Below are 20,488 nucleotides of genomic sequence, written 5' to 3'. Positions count from 1 at the left end.
TAACAGAAGAAGCCTCTGCCTCAACATTAAAGAAATGCTAAAGCCTGAGAACTGACTGCCATTTATTCTCATTTCCATAAGGATTAGTTTGTGAACTGTAACATACTTCTTGTTTCTACTGTAACAGAAACTAAATGTAGCGAAGACTTCATAGAACTTAGATGAAGATAACATCATTCAAAAACTCTCCATATTTCAATGAGGTGCTTGGTGTTTGTATGCACTTACCTGTACTTATGGTATTAACTTTGCCATTTGTTTTACCTGGGAGTTTTAAGAAACTTACATTGAGCCAGTAACTTTATAAAAAGTATCCAGCACAAGGTGATTTCCTGCAGAAAATCCAGGATTTAAGCATTATGAAAGCCTTAGGCAAAGGCTTAACAAAACCCTTCTTGAAGCAGGACACAAGGAGAAAGTACAGACATGTAAGCACCAGTAGGTAAGAAAAATGTTAAGCTGTTCCCACTCTTCTCCAGTATATTGCACAGAGTGACTGAAACTTTACTCTTCTTGGAGTTCACTGCACCCAGTCCCCTTCACCACTCAAAACTGAAAGGAAATCATAGGGCAGCTCTGCACCTTCTGTTCTGAAAGCTCCCAGCCCTCCTGCTGTTCTTTGAAATGTCTTGCTGCCTGAACAAAATAGAGCCCTTGATGAAGGCTGAGGAATTGTTACCTTTACCAGGAAGGAAAGATGCTAATAAAATAGGAGGTATATGTGGGAGCTTATTCCCAAATGGATGTAACTAAACATATTTTTACTTTACAGGTGGCAGAGACATCCCTGCATGTTGCTAGATGTGCCCTTAGACTACTGCAGTGTGGTGGTCCAAAGCATATTATTAACTGAGGAACCAGGAAGTTATGTTGATTTATTTAAACAAGAAGCCGGTCTAAATGGGAACTGTAACCCGGTGGCTCCTTGAGGGCATTTAGAACTGAAAGTTGTTAAGTAACATGGGACCTGTGTACTGAAAGTGATTGATCGAGGAAATGTATCATGCTTGAGCTTATATGCCGTAAATTGGCCAGGTCAGAGAGATGTTAGGGACTGCTAAATCCTATACCAGAAACTGGATCTAATGAGTCAAATGTTGTGTCTGAACCCAGTGCTTCAATGAGACAATTCTTTTCATCTCTTCATGTGTTATTAGCCTACATCTGAATCTTATTGTCTTCATTTAATTCTGTAAGATGTATTTCACCATGTGCAGCGTTTTCTTATGCTGGAGGCTGGCCTCCTATCTCAACTTGAAGTCTGACTTTTATTGAAAACAGAAACTAAGAGGAAAACAGATGACAAGAATCATGCTCCTGTAAGTGAGCTGTTATTTCACATGGATTTTTTTTTTTTCCCCCACAATTGGTCAGATAGTGTGGTAATACATAGTTAATAATTAATTGTAGGAATGTAATTAGTTGTAGAAATATTTTTGATTCACATAAATATGCCTCAAAGAATTAACAAATTGATTTAATATTTTTTTCAATGCACAAAATATTTATTGCTTTTGCTAATTTTTATAATGTGCTTCTCTTGTCTGTGGATTTCATAACGAATAGGAATTACGTCTTAAATAAAGTGTGCTCTGGTCCTGTAACTGGGAGTGTGAGTAATTATGCTCAATAGTAGTTGCATAGACCTCAGTGGAATAAAATTATTTAGGATTAAAATTACACTGTGTAGATAATGATATCAGGAAGTTTCAAGACCCATGCTTTCCTTATGTTTTGGCTCCTGAATTTTATCGTTTGGTATCATAATACACTATTCAAACATATGTTTTATATTCAATTGTTTCCTCTAAAAACTTTGGAGAAAAGATAATTTATTATTAACTAGAGAAACTAGAACAGCTCCAAATACATAATTGAAGAAGGAATAGAACCACCTTATATTATTTTTCTGAGTTATTCACATCCCTCAGGAAAGAAGATCAGAGGCTGCTTAAACTTTGATTTTTAATTTATAACTAATGCCATGTAAATCAAGAAATAATACTTGAAAATGTTACGAAAGGACCATTTTTTTTTTCCAAACAAAAAAAGGTGTGGTGATGTACACATCTAGTTATTTATACTGTGCTGAACTTAAAATTTCCTGAGGTTTTAAAGACAGAACAGCAAAGAATAATTGCAGGTAGAATAATCTGAGTTGAATCGTGCTGTAATACATTAAACAGATCTACTCTCGTGCAAGTTGTCACTGACTTCAACAGCATTATGGTAATTTGCTAAATAATGAAACTCCAGGTTAGTTTGGAGATAGTGTAATTTGAAGGGATTATTCCTTAACAAAGAAAGGTCATTTTAACAAGTGTTCATAGCAGTGTGCAGTCTTTGTGACAGGTTTTCCACTACTGCAGTGTTTCTCTGTGTGTGTGTGTGAGCCTCTGTAGCTCCAGCTATTCCAGCAGTGCCCCTTGATGAAACTGGTTTGTATTTTGGGTTTTTTTGGGGGGGTTTTTTTGGTCAGCCATGTTAATGAACAGCATAAATTCTGCTAACAGAAGTGCTTCTTTGCCAGCACAGCTGTATGTACTCCAGGTTGCTGTTGAAGTAGCTTTATTAATTAAGGATGTGACCTTTTTCCGCTTGTTTTTGATGTATCTTTGCTAGGAAAATTTAATAGCATAGATGTGGTGTCAGTTAGGTTTAGGACTTTTGTTAACTACTGTCGTTTTCCACACTGACACTTGAATTACCACAGTATTACTCAGACTGCAAGTACTGTAGTCTTCCGTTCTTGCCCATCAATAGGAAGGTATCAGAATATCCTGCAGAATATGACTGAATATCCATATTAAGTGATAAACAGAGATATGAAACATATACAGGGATTGAACTTCTATGTACAGTAATTAACTTTTGTGGCTTCTCACTTGAGTAATGTGTTAGTTGTTTCATAATTTAATTGGTCCAGTTGCATTAATGACATTTTATTTAGATCAGACTAACTCTTGACCATTTGAATCTGTAGATCCAGAGGCATTACTACATGGGCAACCAGGTTCTGAAGGTCTTTGCAGCAAAAGGTGATGAGGTAAGGTGAACTGAAGTTAGTGCTGAAGGTGTTTTGATGTGGAACAGAAAAGAATAGTAGTGGCATTTAAGATTGTCCTGCCTTTCTGTGTTAATTAAAGAAATATTTTTAATCCAGCTTACAGAAGTCTTGTTCCATTGCCCATTAGGATGAAAAGAAGTTGGATTAGACCCCAAATAAATACTGTATCTCATGAATAATGAGAAACTGGTAAATATTATGTTTGTGCAAGGGGATGGGGAATGTGAAATTGGTGCTTAAGTCCTTTCTCATGCAGACCAACAGTGTGCCCTGTCACTGTGTTATTTAGAACAGACCTCGAAATTATTTAAACATTAGAGGTAAAAACCTCACTGTAGTGCTCTGATGTGTTCCTTTAAGGGTCTGACTTTCTTCGCTTTCTCTCTGTCTTGTAATATTTCTGAGGGCTCTTCACGCCTAGTAGAAAAGGTAGAATGTGCTGGATCTAAAGTTTGCTCAGCTTTGAACGGATCCACTATCATGATGAGATTTGACCTTTCTGCTTCTTTGTCTTTTGAACACGAAAAATGGTTGTGTTAAGTTATAGCTGAAATGGGAGCTAGTCTTGACTAAATCGGTGCTGTTGACTTCACTGTGAAAGAGGTATTTCAGCAGACCAATGAGAACTTGCATGACTCTAGACTTTTTTTTTTTTTTTCCAGAATGCAGCAGTTGCTTTTTCTGCCCTTGTTCATGCATTGGATGAGTTGAAAGTGGTAGCTATTGTGCGTTATGCTTATGACAGAAGATGCAACCCGCAAATAGGAGTAGCTTTTCCATATATTAAGGATGCATACGAGGTAATTTTTTACTCTTAGCTTTCTGCAGAGAGCCTTCATATTGATGCTGTACAAATACCAATTAATAAATGATCATATTTGAACCACATGAATTTGCAGTGTTGTGTAATACCAGAAGAAACCAATGTGACTTTTCAGAGTGATTTTAGGAAATGCTACCAAGTCTTAGGACAAGGAGGTAATAAATAGTTTTAAGAAAATTCCCCAGAAAAAGTATGTGGAAAAATAATGCTGTATGTTTCTATTAATATCCTCTATATTACAGATTTAAATAATACTGATTTTTATTTCAATAATATAGTAATAATTTCATTTTTTGTCCTAGAAGTCTCCTTTTTTTTTTTTGGTATCTAGAAACAGTGTAATCACACAGTTATGTAATAAGTTACCACTGCTTTCTTGCTGTTTTACTACCTACCTCTCTGCATACAATCCAAAGTTGCACTAGATTCTTTCATTTTCTTAAACGGCGGTTTTATCTCCAGGTTGCTTGGTAGTGCAAAATTTGAATTTGATAGTTGGTGTGGCATTTCAAGCATGCCTAACTATGCTGTTGTCATTAGGTTTCCACGTCAACTGGAACTGAGGGGAGGAGCTCACAGCATTTAAAGCTGTTGTGTAAATTCATATGGAGTGTTAGGAAGACAGTAGTATGTTTATTCACTTAAAAAACAGGAGAAAAAGAATGAACTCTGTTTCTTAGAAGAAAAAAAAAAGAAAAAGTTTTGTACACAGCAGAATCATATTTGAAATATTTTTTTTTTAAATTCTGAGAGACCCAGAAGCAACACAGTATGTCAGAATTTTTGCAGCATATGTTTTCACTGATCTAACTTATGAGAGACTGTAGAAGGAGCTAAATATGTGTAGCATGGCTAAGCAATGATGAAGATGGGGGCAGATGTAAAAATCTTCAGACTTTTGAAGGGTATAAACATAAAGGATGGAAAGGAATTATTTATGGTGGTATGAACTGAAGGAGGTATTTGAACAAAGAAAAAATTAGGCTGAGAATGTTAAAAAAACGAAACCAACTTTTGACTTTGAATCACAGTAAGCTATGATAAAACCTTCCGAAGAGCCAATATATGGGTTATTTAAAGCTTGGCTGGTTGGAACTCTGCACAAGAAAAAGGGATTGGATGAGCTGGGAGGTGTTTATTCCACCAGCAGAAAGATGAGGAGTGTAGCCATAGCTGTATTATAAAATAATGCTGTGTTTTATTCTGCTTAAAACTGTGTTGCTCTGTAAATATTTTAAGTATTTTGATACACACAGATATTGGATATTTGGATTTTTCTTATGTTTATATTGCCCTAATAGATACTTTAGGTTTTTGTCTTCAGGCACAGTTATTTCTTCTTTTATCTCGCTCAGTGTCTCATCTATGTACAACTACCCTACATGGAAGACTTAAGACAGTACATATTTTCATCCCTGAAAAACAATAAAAAATGGATTCCTACAGGTAAGATAGTCCTTCACTGGGCAACTGGACAAAGTAACCTACTTGTCTTCCTTTAAGACACTCTAAAAGAGTTAGAATATTTGGTTTTCCAATGAAAACATAAGCTTTGTCAATATTTTGGCTTAGGAAAAAAACCCCAGCCCTTTGGGAATACATTATGGTGATGTCATCTTGAAGCGTAAAGTCTGTATCAAAACTTTACCAGCTTAGTTGTAGGCTGAGCAGAATTGAGGTTTGCAGACAGTCTTTTAAAACTGTCCTGTTAAATGACTTCTGGCTCGGGTTATGGGATTATTAGTCTCACAGGATCTCTGTGATAGAGATCTGAGATTTAGTCCTCCATATCCTTTGATCTTTGAACTCATTTGTGACTAAATGGCCAAACCTTTTAGGAGCTACAGTGTGCCATTAGCTAGCTAGAATTAGAACAGAGGCATCAGCTCTGTTCATACAAAGCTAGTCCTGTAGCCAGTTGCAGTATGGCCTGTTACAATAATGTACAAAGACAAAGACTATTTTCTGTGGTGTGTTGTTTTCTAAATTATGCACTTACTGATGTCCAGATTCAGACGGAGGGCATCTTTGGAGAGCCATAGAACATACAGCCGTACAAAGCTTGACTCACTGTTGAGAATTTTGCACAGCAGTGAGCATAAATGGATGTAGTTTAAAATCCACTCCCACTTCTTTAATTTGTTATAAGATCCATTGAATGGACATCTGCACATCACGGTATATAAAGCATGCTGGGTTGTTTCTGAAACAATTTCTATTTTCTTGCCTGTAACCAGCAGTTTGCGAACAAATCTAAAACCTGTCTTACCAAAGCAATAGTTGACTGTTGTGAACTGTGCTAATTTGCAATCATAACTTTTAAAATCTATATTATGCAATTTAGTTTTTCAAACCAACTGTTCTCCTTATTTTCTAAGAGGCCTATAACCCTTCTGTTGCAAATAAAAACATCTTGAAAAAGAAGAAAAATGGAAGCAGAAAGGCAGCAATAATTGAGGTCTTGGGGAAAAAAAAAAAGGCTTTATGACTTTGCATTGTAGTCCTTAAATAAAGCAGGGAGTTTACTGTGTCCATTATCCATATTCTTTATTGGCATGTCTATATCTGCAGTGTATTCTATGGCATGTAATGACTTGGTAAAAATCTCACATTGTGAAGTGAATCTTCATTTATAAATTGTTTCAAGAAATGCATCCATCTGCAAGTGTATTTAATTTTTCTTTGTATGTAATTGCTGCCTTAGCGGATCAGTTATCTGCTGTTGACTCTTTGATTGATTCTATGAATTTGGTTTGTGATGATGGAGAAACTTCTGAGGACCTGTTTAAGCCCAGCAAAATCCCAAACCCTCATTTTCAGAGGTTGTATCAGGTGAGATGAACTATATGGCATTTTAAAAAAACTTCTTTTGTTAAGACTTTTCACCTTTCTGTCTTTCTTGGATTCACATTGCAAAGATCTGAAAAGGGGAATATAAATCCTTTGCATTTAAGTATGGGGTACCCAGTGATTTCTGTGTTGTCCCTGACCGATTTTATTCTTAAAATTTCCAGTTTCTGGTGAACAAGGGAAATTACACCTGTGCTGAGGTGTCTGTAACAGCGTCAGTCATATTCACAGGCACTTAGACTAGATAAGTTAAAACTTGCTTGAGTATCTCGGCACTGTGTTGCAGCAGTCATGGTGTGGACATAGACTCAGTCTTCAGCTTCTGTGCAAAGGGAGAAATTGAAAATCAGGGATCTCTTTAGTTTCTCATTCTGTGTCCTATCAAATCATGAGCAGTGTCACTTTTATGTGTATTGTTGATCTGTTTTGGAACCACTGCTAGATGCAATCTGAGGTGAACTTAATCAGTAGTAAATGGTTAACATTGTTGACATTTAAAATATTCCATTTGGATGTCTGAGCTGATGCATTTTACAGGCAAGCAGAACAGTTCACACTTCTTCAGTTATTGTATCAAGCTGTCTACATTTCGATTTACATTCCTGTCATATCATGAAGATTTTCATTGCAACTGTGAGGATGAGAGACTTAATTATACATTGGAATTCAAGTGTTCAAAAAAATGACACAGCAAATTCAAAAATAAGGAAAGTTATGTTGCCTTTTATGCAGCTGCAGAATTGGGTTGTGTACGGAACTGTGGAGATATATTGAGTGTGTGACTCCACTCTGAAAATTGACCAAAAATAGCAACCATATTCATCGTATCTCAACAATTCCAAATGAAACTTTTTCAGTTTACAAGTAGGAAGAAGATACTTTTTTAAATTAATAAAACTTACCCTAGATTCCAAAAGCCATGCTACTTCAGTATTGCCAAAAGAACCAGAGGATCTGAAGGTCATGTGTATGTTTCAGGAACACATGTAAGCCCACTGTCTTCAAATCCTACTCTGATTGACACCTGAAGAACTCAGTCTGCCCGTCATATTGACAAGACAGTGTGTAACTGAATGCAAGATTTGGTCAGTAGAAGGTTATTGCTGGGCAAGAGCTTAAAATGGATTGACCTCTGCATGACTCATGTTTTAGGAAGGATTATAAAGCTTGGGTATTACAAAACAGATATGGTTTTGCTTGTAAAGGAAACACATAGGGGATAGAATTTCCTGTTATGTTGCTAGATACAATTTTACATTTTTTTTGTTCAGTCGATGTCACCTATCAAAGAAATATGTTTCTTTAGGTGTGCCATTTGTCTTCTGAAACAGTATGATCGTGTTGTCCCAGCAGTTGAGTGAAATGCTGCTAGAAGAGAGTAACTGCATAACTTACCTGTTTCCTTAGACGATAATGGGATTTTGTAAGGGTGAATGCTACTGGTGGAAAAAGTATTTATTAGCTGTTTCAATGTACTAGGTAGTATACGGTTCCTGTCCACACTGCTTGCTGTTTATAAAGCCCTAAATTACCAGTCCTTTTAGTGGTTTCTTTTGGCCACACACAGCCCCCTTTTTTTGTCTTGATTACAAAACTACTTTTAATCCATATTAAGTTGCAGAAGGATTGTTCTCTCCTTTGCTGCAAACATGTCCCAGATTCTTAATATTTTGCACTTAGAACAAGTGACACTGTTGGTTCCTTAGATACAAAGAAAAATTATACATCATCTTTTGAATGTAGCTAGTAAATTGATTGGTCTGAACAGAACCTGTAAATGGTATGGAAAAATAACTCTGAAGAAAGGATTAACTACTTCATTCCTTGCTGTGTTGTCTCATGAAGATATTTGGAATGCTAAGTGGCGGGAGCCAGAGTTTAAACAGAAACATCAAGCTAAATTATATCTCTGCAAGTAGTGGTGGACATCAGGAAATGATAGAGTGGGTAGAAAGGAGTTGTTAATGCTGGTTGGAGTGGAAGATGAGGAATATCCTATATCCAACGTTTCAACTTTTCTTCCTTCCTTCTGGAAAAGCCTAAGTGAACTTCCATAGCTTTTGTGGTGGCAGACTTACAACATCATTGTTTAAGTTGTTCCTCTTAAATTCAGGGGTTTGAAACACATAAGACATTTGGTGAATGCAGTGCATTTTATTTGATAGCCAAATAAACAAGTTGCTCAACAATGATTGTTCTATACTGAGACAGACCTGGGGGGAAGGTTTGTGAGGAGAGTGGCCTGCAGCGTTGCATAGTTCATGGGATCCAGCTGCAGAGTCTGCATCTAAATACACTGTAATGGCTCTTGTTAGACCATGTGTAAGCGACCTTAGAGGGCTGAGCTTGTTTATAAGTGGTTGGACTGCATGGTTATTTTCTTTCAAAAAGCAGAGCAGCAAGGGGAGAGGACGTTGCTTATAGAAGTCTGTAAGGGCTTTCAGCAACAAGTAATCTTATTGTTGGTTGAATATAGTGGAACTGTTGGAAGGTCATTTTGAAACCGTCACAAACTATGTGTAAACTGAACTCTACGACAATTGTGTTGGGATTCAGTTCACACAGGTTTAACCACCCAAAAGCTAGCTAACTGGTATAAACTGAGTTGCCCAAGTCTATTCCGTGATCCATGAAAAAAGAACCTTGGCAAAGTAAATGATCCTTCTTGTTTCAGAGATTGTAAGTACCCGATAGTTGTGGTTGTGTAGAGTGAGTAGGTGACTGGTGTAGACTACATGCTTATCTTTTAGACAGCTGAATCTGTCTCTGGTGTTCTAAGCCTTTAAATACTATCAGGTTCCTGTAGGATTTATAGATTTGCTAAAATATGTTCTCACAAAAGTGTGATCCTAGATGCTATGTGGAAGGGAAAAGGGCAGGATGCTTTCTTGCAGTAAATTCTTGTCTATTCATGCATTTATGCCATTGCTTACCACAGAATTAATTATGTGGAAAGCCCATGTCATTACATCCGTTTACCAGTATTTTAGTGTGACTGCTGCTCCTGAAAGCTGGCTGCATGTCTAGGCTGGAAATGTAAGGAAATTAGGAAGAGGAAGGAGGGGCTAGTACAGTGCTGTCAGTGTGCATGAATGGAATGGACTGTTTGGTATTGGAAACTCCAGGTTAAGTCTGTTCAACTTCATCTCCATTTAACACCTGAGTTTTGATGGACCTGCCATCTCAGGTTTCAGAGGTGGTCATCTACTCTAAAAACAGGAACAAGTGGAGGCAGTGGCTACTCAGGCAGCTCAGCTCTTGCAGCTGCACACATAGAGATTTCAGATGCAAAAGCCTGAAAAACACATTCACAACAGGGGACTTAAATTTTTTGCTTTGTGACTTTAATTCAATTCCCTAATGTTGTTTTAATAGTGTGGTTTTTTTGTGTCACAAGAGCCATTACTGCAGCTTCCAGCAACATTTTTACTCTCTTTCAAAATAATTATGCTTTAAATCATTACAAGTCTTTCCAAATTAGTAGCCTTGTATGACTGCCTCCTTTTGAAAGTATGCTCTAATATGGATTGGAATCCTAATGGCAGCACGAAAGCACATCAGTATTGAGGTGTAGCATATGATCTGGATTTTCTTTATTGGCAGCTTTTTAGCATGAATAGAGGGTTTTGTTTGCTTTGGTTTTATTTTGTAAATTAATGTCGTGTCTAACAGGCAACAGGCGAGCAAATCTCTGCTGTATTCCTAGTTTACTGACTAGTTACCTTCACACTTGTGTCTAGTTCACCCAGTACAATGGGCTTGGGAAAATTATTCTCCCATGTACATCATGTGTTTTTATGTATGTATGTGGGTGCATGCACTTGTATCTTTGTATATATATGCACATACACATGTATCTCTACTGTGATCTCACACTTCGCAACATTTAAGAGATATCTACTTTGTTTATAAAATTCTCAATGGAATTTCTGTAGCCTGCCTCATTAACCTCATCTCTCTCCCTCTGCTTGGCTCCCTGACTCTGTGCACTGCCTTTACACTTTGGTGAAAAAGCCTTCTCCTCTGTAGCTCCTACCATCTGTTCCAGCTTTGATGTACATCTGTCAGGCCTCTTCATTCCCTCACTCTTTTCAAAGCTAATTTGCAAACATAGCTATATTGTGTGCCTCACCTGTGCACATTTAACTTCTCTCTTTCCATTTGCTCTTCAACTGGTGGAAATTTCTCTTGTATGCATACTGAGTTTTATTGAACAAGAAGAAGTATTTTCTTTGAGGGACAATAAACTGTGACAATAACTCGAATACATGGTTGGGGTATGTATCTCATTGCTTAATTTTGGAATGTGTAGAAATCTCTCCCATGTGACTGTTTTATAACAGAACTGCATTTTAAAGGTAAAGTGAAGTTAAAAAGCTAAATAGATGCAGATGACTGTTTCATTCCTGGGATTTTCCTAATAATTTTCATAGAACTCATTCCAGTGAGTGTGGGAACACTCATGTGCATCAGTATTCTTGTTTAATATTGTAATTAATCTCCTTAAACAGCTGATCATATGACTTTCAATCCACTTGTGAGCTGAATATTTGTCAGCAATATGAATGTAGTTTCTTTAAAATGGAAGATATTTTGCATGTACCATATGATGTCAGGCATACAGGCATTATATTAAAAGCACATAAACTAAAAGTTTTTCTGTGCTAAAATTGTTTCTTGCAGTGTTTGCAGCATAAGGCTTTTCACCCCAATGAGCCATTGCCACCAATTGAGCAGCACCTTTTAGAGATGCTGGAGATGCCCTGTGTGGTAAAAGAAAGGTGCCAGGCTCCTCTTGAAAAAGTAAAAGCACTTTTCCCCCTAAAGGAAGTTGGCAAGAAAAAAGAAGACAAGACTGCTCAAGACATTTTCAAAGACAAGTAAGTTGGAGATGTATTATGGATTTTTTTGAAACTTTCTTTTACTTTTCAAATTGTTTTTGCTGGGTGAAGCAGGCTCAGAGTCTTTTGAACATAAGATCACTGAGTTACACACTGAAAAATACTGATGGGTGGAGAATATTGTGATACCACAGTATGTCTCGGGTATTTTGTGAATAGTGCTGGTCTTACTATTATGGGGCAAGATACACCAGGAACCAGTCTATAGCTTCCTTGTGTCTGTATTTGTTGTCACAGAATGACAGAATCCATCAGGTTGCAAGGGACCTCAGGAAGTTTCTTGTTCAGCCTGCTGCTCGCAGCAGGGTTACCTATGCGATCTAAACAGGTAACTCAGGGCTTCGTCCAGTCTGGTCTTGAAAACATCCAGGAACAGAGACCGTACATCCTCTCTTGGCCATCTGTTGCATTGCTTACTGTCTCCTGGTCAAACAGTTTGTCCTACTGGTAGTTATAGAATAGTTTAGATTAGAATAACAGAGGGTCTAGTTTAGTTTTGAATAAATGCTGCAGAGCTGTAAATTAGCTGTAAAGATGAGTCTTTCTTCTCAGCATGCTTGATTGAGGTTGTTCTGTAGCTTTCATTTGGAATACCAAATCAAAAGAAAAGCAGCTTCTTTATTATTTGCTGTGCAATAAATGTGGATGTCTTGAAAAATCAAACTGTTATGGGCTCTCCCTGGAACATCTATTGTTTGAACAGTTTTTTAAGATCATTTTTTTGTTGTTGTTACATATACTGTGTTTATTTATGTTGCAAACATGAAGAATAAATGCTTAATTGCTCCTGCATTGGTGCTGTCACCCAAGCCAAATCAATTTACTCAAACAAAATCTGCTTCTTGGAGCTTAATTTATTGAATGCATATAATATAACTAGTGGGTCCCCTGGGATGTTGGGAGAGTTCTCAGTTAGCTCCTTCTCCCTCCCTTTTGTTATTTTTAGCTCAGTCCTTTCAGCGCTAGGAACAACATCTTTGAGCCATTTTGAAGCCTTGCTTATCTGAGCTGTCATGTGTCCTTTACCTTGGGTTGGCTAGAGCCTCCTCAGCATGTTATCTTTGGGAAGACATGACACAGGACTTCTCACATTACTGCTCTGGAATAATGACCACGTTTCTGTATACAGACTGGGAAACACCTTGCTTTTTATTTTGTTGATTGCTGTGTGTACCTGTCTTGCCTTGGTGGGTCTGCGAATTCATACTAGTTAGATTCTCTTGACCTTGCTCTGTGCCTTGGTTTCTCTGTGTGTGTGTGTACACATACATACATTTATATGTGTATTTTAAAAATTGATAGAACCAATTTCAAAACAAAACAAAACTTGGATTCAAACCAGCTAGGGACTAGGGAGAGAATTTAAACAAAAACCAGTGACCCATTGCTGCTAGTTGCTTAAAAACATACTGCCCCAAAGGCATCAATTTGACAAGCAAGAAGGAAAGCTATTTTGTTTAAAAAACTGGTTTCCTTTAGAGAGGTGATGAAAGCAGCTAAAAAAATAATTGAGATGGAAATTGGTGTAGGGCATTAAAATGATTTAAAAAAAAAAGTCTGTAAGGGAGGTAAAAGTATACAGGCTCAACTATATAAAGAAGAATGAATGGTAATAGGATTAAAAAAAAAAGCCAAAAAATGGTATTGCTGTAGTAATGAATAGGAACAGTAGTTTTGTCGTTACTAGCACAGGGCGTTAACTATGGTTTTGGTCTGTGTTTGGGGAGAAGCTGAGCAATACAATTAAATCACTTGATAAAGAAAAGTGCATCCCTGCAACAATGACTAAGGAAAATATTAAACATCAGATAACATTCAACTTACTGCAACTATCAGATCTAGATGATTTGCACTAAAGTGCTTTGAAAAAGTTGACTAGAAGGTCTCTTGACCATTATTTTTGTTTTCTAAAACTGATTTGTGTCTCCTATCATGCTGACCAGATTCATCTCTGCTCAATTTTTAAGGTCTAATGGGATTAAGCAGCATAAATGTAGGCATGATATCTTAATACAGATTTTAATATTCAGCATTCATTTGTTTCACTTTTGCTAAGCTCTGTGTAGTTTAAAAAATCCAGTAAAATAGAAAGCATTTTACTTTTTCCTTCTTAGGTTGGCTTTGGAAAGACTGTTACCTCATCCAGCTTTGCAGTATGTGAGAGGCTTCTATATAAATGTAGAAGTGGGTGTTTTAAATTAATCTTGTATTTTATTAATTTTTCTCAAATAACAGTTGCACATTTTACAGTTTAAAAATACTGCTAATCAGTTCATTACCAATAACAGATTCTAAATGTCAGATCTTTGGCTGATATAAATAGGTATGGATTCATTAGTTTCTGCTGTACTGAGCTGGTTAATGACAGCTATAGATTCAGTCCTAGGCAGTTAAATGCAGCATGATCATTTATGTTCTCCTCCTTCCTCCAATCCCAAAGCATTTTGAATTAGTAAAAATAATGCGGGAGGAAAAGTATTTCAAGACATTGCAATTGATTGCAAAACACCTTTGGAGAAAAATATTCTAAAAGAGAATTTTCATTGTTCTTTACACCTTTTGTCAAACCACGTCAATATATAAGAATTTTGGTTCAAGTAGGAAGTTCTAAACCCACTGGTGTTAGATAAGTATCAGTTTCTTCATTTTATGGACAGGCATATCAGCTGTCCAAAACAATCAAGCAATTTGTTCAAGGTCAGCCAGAAAGTCAGCAGAGTTGAGAATGAAGCAAGGTATCCTATCCTTGTCCTGAGGCATAACCAAAGTCATCATTTCTCCTAGAGTGATCAGTAAGGTTATGTTGGATGACAGGAGTTGCTGGGGAGAAGGGATTTCATTTCAGTAGTGACAAAATTAAATAAAGGATGGACAAGACTACTGAAAAAAAGTGGGATAGACACTGATTCTAAAGTAGGGGAAGAGTGTGCTATAGAAAGTAAAAAGGAAGACTGTACAAGTTCTTTCTGATAGTTGATTGCTTCTGTAATGTGCAATACAATTTTAAAAATCGATTCTAACCTTGTAGAATGCAAAGTGGCACCTAGTTCAGGATCTGTGGCTTTGTCCTGACATCATCAAGCAGTTTCTTCTTTTCACTGCAGTAGTAGAATTTTTAAGAAAAACTTCTTACTTTGTTTTGAGATTCCTTGAACACAAATACTGCTATTTAGATTGCTGAGTAGCTTTCAGTCATTCTTAAACTGAAATCGATTCTTCTGTGTCAGTAGCCTGTCACATTAAGTGACACAGAACACAGTGTTTGATTTTCTTCCCCTTTTGTGATTACCTGGATTTTCTTCTGTTGGCAAGATGTGCTTTAAATTTTGGCACATTAGATGTTACAGTTAAGTGTACCTAGTTTGAACATATACTTAGGTATACATTACCTGTGAGGACAAAGTGAGAAAGTAGCCTAAAATCACAATTAGCTTTTTAAAAGTAACAAATAGTCTTTTGAAAGCATTTTGGGATGTAGCTTAAAATGTCCCAAGAGAGTTCTTATGTAGTTAATTGAGGTTTGTCTAGCAGGTTTTGAATGCTGTAAGTGGAATTTTATAAAGCTTCATGTGCTGATGGAGAATATGGGTCATTAGACTCAAAAGCCACTGTGTAAACAGGTTTGTAGTAGCTATCAATTCAAAGACCAGAACTAGCAGGTAATTTTTGAAGAGTAAATTAATGTCTTACTTAAATGTTAAATTTTCATTGCTGTTCATGTTAAGAACGAATCCGGTCAGAATACCAAATGTCATGTATTATACTGTAAATCAGTAAATCATAAATTACCAAGGTTAACTCAATAAATATACAGGTTCCAAATAAAGTGACTGGAGATATTCTGTATTTAGAAAGGTGGAGATGATGTGTGTAAGTAAATTCACTCCTGAAATAAGCATGAATAATCTCACGGCTTCAACAAGCAGTGACTTTGCCTTATGCTAAGATAAAGTTTGATCTCTGTTTCTAATGTCTGCTTTGTGCTGCGTGTGGGGAAAAATGAGGCATGGTTTAGTGTTAATTTTGGAAGTTATATAATGAAGTTTTGTCCAGTGTTGAGTTATTTCATTAATTTACTGACTCCCTACTTAGTAGGCGGGACAGTTTAAGTGTGTATATTAATTTTTGTCCTTCTCTTTTGCAGTAGTGAAGGTGGACCCAACCCTAAGAAACCAAAAATTGAATATGAGGAAGGTACCTTTAGCATCATAAAACTTGCTGAAGGCAATGTCACCTCTGTAAGCATATTTTTATTAAAGGGGAAGATTAACTTCTTTAAGTGTATTACAGTGAACATACAGAATTCCTTATAAAAGGAAGGTTTCTAGCTGAAACATGAGTGAAATACTGTCTACTTGTACATTTGAGACTTTCTGCTAGAGATTGTAAAGACAGCTTTCTCTGCCCTTAGGCATATGTTAGCACAAGTTTCCATCCGTCTTGGATATTTTAGGACAAAATTCTCCCCTAGTGTCTAGAACTCTAAAGGGCAAGCCTGAGGATCTGAAGAAAGCAGAATCTCAGAATTTTGGTTCATTAGTTACGTTTTGTTCTTGCTCTCTTTCATATAATCTGCAACATAGAAATTGCCTCTGTATATTTAATCAAAGATACTCCTGTGATTTTAGAAACTGTTCTCTGCATTGGTTGGGGTTCTAAATCAGAAATTGGACTTCATCTTGCTGCTAAGTCTAATTTAATTCTCGATGTTGTGTACATGGGGAGATGAAACCTGTATCATAACTGTGCACCTTTCTTTATTTGAATTTTCATATTACAGGAAAAAAAGTTATTTAATATTAAGATAACTTCATTTGTTTTCAAATGCTGTCAGATAACTTCATTTGTTTTCAAATGTGCTGTCCTTTAAGGTTGTTTTTTAAAATGCATGGTTGAGATTTTAAAAAATATTTCAAATCTAAAAAAATTTAAATATTCTGTACTCCTAATAGAAATTTCTGATGTTTCCTGAAAAGTGGCATTGCCAGATTTAAAAGAAATACGAAGAGACCAAGCAAGCTTATTGAAAGATCTATGAATTATTTTGACAGCGAAGAATAAAAATTGCAAATAAACTTAGGAGAATTTTGATCCCTGAAAGGAAATTTTAAGCAATGTGATTTTTTTTTTCTAAAGTCATTGCGTCCATTTTTCAGTAAGTGTTTATTTATACTCAACCTGATTTTAGTTCCTTGGTAAGGATTCTACACCTGTATGCTTAAAGCTTCAGCTTTAAGTTGTCAGACTGGGCCAGAAAGGGTAGATGAATGGAGTGCAAGCTTTTAATTTTGAGCTTCCTGTTGGAGTGGCAAACCAATGATTCTGTACACATATGCCTAGAAGCTTTCATTCCTCATTAAGCCTCTGTCAAAATTAGTGAGAGATCTGTGCTACTGAAAGTCTCAAAGCTGAACTGGTGGATAACCTGAATTACTGTGCTTCTGACCACTAAACCCCAGAGAACATGGTCGGCTTATAACAGTTCAGCATAGTAAGTTTAAGTTCACCTTGCTTATGTCATAACTAACCGTTGCTAAGAGTACTGCACATTAACACACATTGGAAGACTTGCAATTTACGAGTCTGCATGCACAGAAGTGTAGAGCTTCTGTTTCCATATTAAAATAAACAGAAATATAAAGATCTTGTTGCCTCACAAGAGGAAAGAGATGGATATTGGCAGACGATTGTGTCATTTTTTTGGACCTTTTGTAGGTTGGCAGTGTTAACCCAGCAGAAGATTTCCGAATTCTGGTGAGGCAGAAAAATGCTGACTTCAAAGACGGTAAATGACTTTTACATCTTCAGGGTTAGGTAAATGCAATCCGTTTGTCTAAACATAAGTTTCTAGTGCTTTGTGAGATGCTCTGAAGTTTACTGCTTCGCTTCTAGTGCCACTCAGTGAAGAAAGGTGTCACTCATAATTTCTGTGTCAACACTTGCCTTCCATATATGAAAGTCTCAGATACCTGTGTTTGTGTAAGATAGCACTAGACAGCCACATTGAGGCATCTGAGCAACTCCTCAGGTGTTTCTAACTGAAGGTCCCTTGGTACTGACTGCCTCCCTCGTTCAAACTGAGTATCAGCTTCTCATCTGACTTCATGGGATCTTTCTTGCTTGAAATGGAGGGCTGTTGGCTGCGTGCAGTGTGAGAAACCTGTCTTCTGCAGTCTATTTATTCTGTTCTATGAAGAAATAACAATCTGATGCCTGGGATTTAAATCTTTACATACAAAGATAATTTCTTACTGCTTGTGAGCAGAAGAAAGCACAGGTGAATTTAAGGTGTAATAAGCAGATAGTATGTGACTCTTTTTACACATGAGAGGAGGCTCTGTGTGCACTGAATCTATTCTCAGCATACAGCAAGACAGGGTTTTGATGAAGAGGCAAGGAAGAATACAAAGCACAGATTTGCAGAGGTGCTGAAGTGAGGGGCTAGGTATTTCAACAAGGCCTTTGGTCCTTTTGGAAGTAGTTTGAGGAGAGTGTTGGGTAGTATATTGATTTGTGATACAGTCTGTTAAAGCCTACATAGCTATTTCGCTTCAGAATTTCCAGACCTATAAGCCAGCTAGCCAGATTTTTACATGAATTTTGCATTAGATCCAGAAGAAATTGTTTATTGAAAGAACATTTGAAATTGTGTTCTCAAATCTCAATTATATTAAGGTGCAGTAAAAAAGCATTGTACAACATACTAGAATACAGAAACTGTGAAACAGTTGACTATTTTGTTATGGTAATTAATTTTATCATGTAGGAAAGCTTTAAGGCAGAAAGAAGTATAGTGATTACCCTTGAAGAGAGTTTAACTAAGGAGTGCTTAAATATGTCCACTTGGTAGCTGTACTGGACATAACTGCAGTACATGTTTGAATGGCTTCTGAAATTTTGAGCAATCTGCTTTCATTTTATGTGTGATCTGCTCTGTGATTATGAGGTATAGTTAGACAGAATGTAGTGCAGTCACCCATTTAAAGGAGAGATAGAAGCCACTGTAAATAACAACATGCTCTGCATATTATTTTTTTTTCTTCTGCATAATCCTTTTTCTGCTTTAGAGCCTTTTATGTAGCTTAATATATAAAACATTACAGGCAGCAGGTATATTTGTCATCGAAAATGAGTACCAACGCATCTCCTGCAGTGGCCTCACTGGGATTTGATGATCAGGGTTTGTGCCATCTGTAGGAGAAGCCTAAGTGGAAGTTGGCCTGTGTCTGATGCTGTGTCCCACAGCTGACTAGAGCAGGAGTAATGATGCATTTGCTGTTAGTGAGAACTGAGTCATTAATGTGTAAATACATATTTTTAGGAAATCTAAGAGTTTCAAGTTGGTAAGTGTCTTAGGGATAGGTTTTTTGAGACTGGCACCTCAATTCCTGAAACAGTAATCAACTCTGTTTTTAATTGACATCTGTGTAGTTTATTTCAGTAGGGACCCACTTACAGCTTACATGGTGAGTTGTGTGTGATGGTGTCAGCTTACTGGTTAATGTTGATTGCTCATGTAACTAGGATTGTATTTCCCCTCCAGATATCTTTACTTTCTTATTTGCATTCATGGCCAGAGAGATGTCATTTTATACCGGTCTTATTTTGAGCAGGTTACAAGTGCACAGTCATCACAAAGAGCAGTCTTCTGATAACAGCTTCTGACATTTTTGTCAATGAATGCAAATAAAATAGATTAGCTTGCCTGAGTAGAATCTAATCGTTACTCCCAAGGGTGTACAATGAGTTCCTTCATTGCTGTGGCTGCAAAGAAGATTCTCAAATGCAGTGAGTGCTTGCCATCTTTGTAATGCCAAAGGAGTAGCCACATGACTACCACTTCATCCTGTTGGACTATTTACAGGTTTCCATCCATGTCTGCATTTCTGGGGGGCAGAAGGTGTTCGATACGGTGTGTTGTATTTTCACAGGCTTCTGTAGAAGATAGAATGTCGTAATGGGGAGTAAAAAAAGATACTGACAGATGCATAGTATTTTCTTTGGTTTGGTTTGTAAATTTTCTGTGTGATTTTTATAGCCCATATTTCATTACATCTTACAGTAGTCCTATCTGAGAACATGTAGTTGAAAGAGCTTTTTTTATTTTACTGATTGTCAGCAAAGAAAGAAATCTGACATGACAACTCTACAGTTTATGGACGTAAGAAAAAAATGTCCAGAGACAAATTGTACAAAACTCTCATTTTTATATTTACAGAAAGTTTGTTAATATTTTTATTCCTAGGCATTTCTAGAAGAATAAAGTTAAAAGAGTCAGTAATTGCATGTGCAGATTTCAGCAAATATTCTATTGTGCCTGAGGTGTCACACTTTTGCCATGGCATGTAGACAGCTTCTTAAGTGTAAAACACTGGTTTTGCACTGGATGCTTTGTATGGATAAAAGAATTTTGTATAAGAGATTTGCAGTGGGAATTTATTAGACAGTTGCAACAAGGATGATATTTTATTGCATGATTTTCTGTAGAAATGTATATAGTTAACTACCTTTCTAGACTTCAGATGTTTTTTAAAAAACACGTATTTACTTTCAGTTTTTGTTGGCATATGTCTTTACAGTTCATCTGCATTTTCATCTTACTGGATGTTTTTGTGTATTTCGGAGACTATTCATGCTCTACTGCTAGGTGGGCCAAATGCAATGACTGGTTTGATGAAAATGATTCAGTCATTAGAAGAGTATTTGCAATCCAAATACTTAAGTATATAAAATCACTTTGAAGTTCTCTGTATGTCTGCTTCACAGAAAAGATGAAGCCAGATTCGTCTTTGAAGGGCATAGCAATTGGGTGAGATGCAAAGCTCTGAGTTGCAACAAACAGAATTT

General features: G+C 36.6%; 1 protein-coding gene across 1 annotated transcript in view; it reads left to right on the top strand.

Moving 5' to 3' along the window:
• XRCC5 (X-ray repair complementing defective repair in Chinese hamster cells 5 (double-strand-break rejoining)) overlaps positions 1-20,488 on the top strand; it is a 47,650-nt gene that overhangs the window by 15,077 nt on the left and 12,085 nt on the right. The window contains exons 9-15 of the mRNA XM_009708912.1: positions 2,984-3,046; positions 3,730-3,867; positions 5,246-5,336; positions 6,595-6,722; positions 11,424-11,620; positions 15,789-15,879; positions 17,357-17,426. Of these exons, the coding sequence (XP_009707214.1) occupies positions 2,984-3,046; positions 3,730-3,867; positions 5,246-5,336; positions 6,595-6,722; positions 11,424-11,620; positions 15,789-15,879; positions 17,357-17,426 (778 nt within the window). The remainder of the gene's footprint in view (positions 1-2,983; positions 3,047-3,729; positions 3,868-5,245; positions 5,337-6,594; positions 6,723-11,423; positions 11,621-15,788; positions 15,880-17,356; positions 17,427-20,488) is intronic.

This window comes from Cariama cristata, unplaced genomic scaffold (genome assembly GCF_000690535.1).
Source record: "Cariama cristata isolate BGI_N322 unplaced genomic scaffold, ASM69053v1 scaffold7951, whole genome shotgun sequence".
Taxonomy (NCBI): Eukaryota; Metazoa; Chordata; class Aves; order Cariamiformes; family Cariamidae; genus Cariama; species Cariama cristata.
Note: the sequence above shows the minus strand (reverse complement) of the source record. Positions and strands in the feature narration are given on the sequence as shown.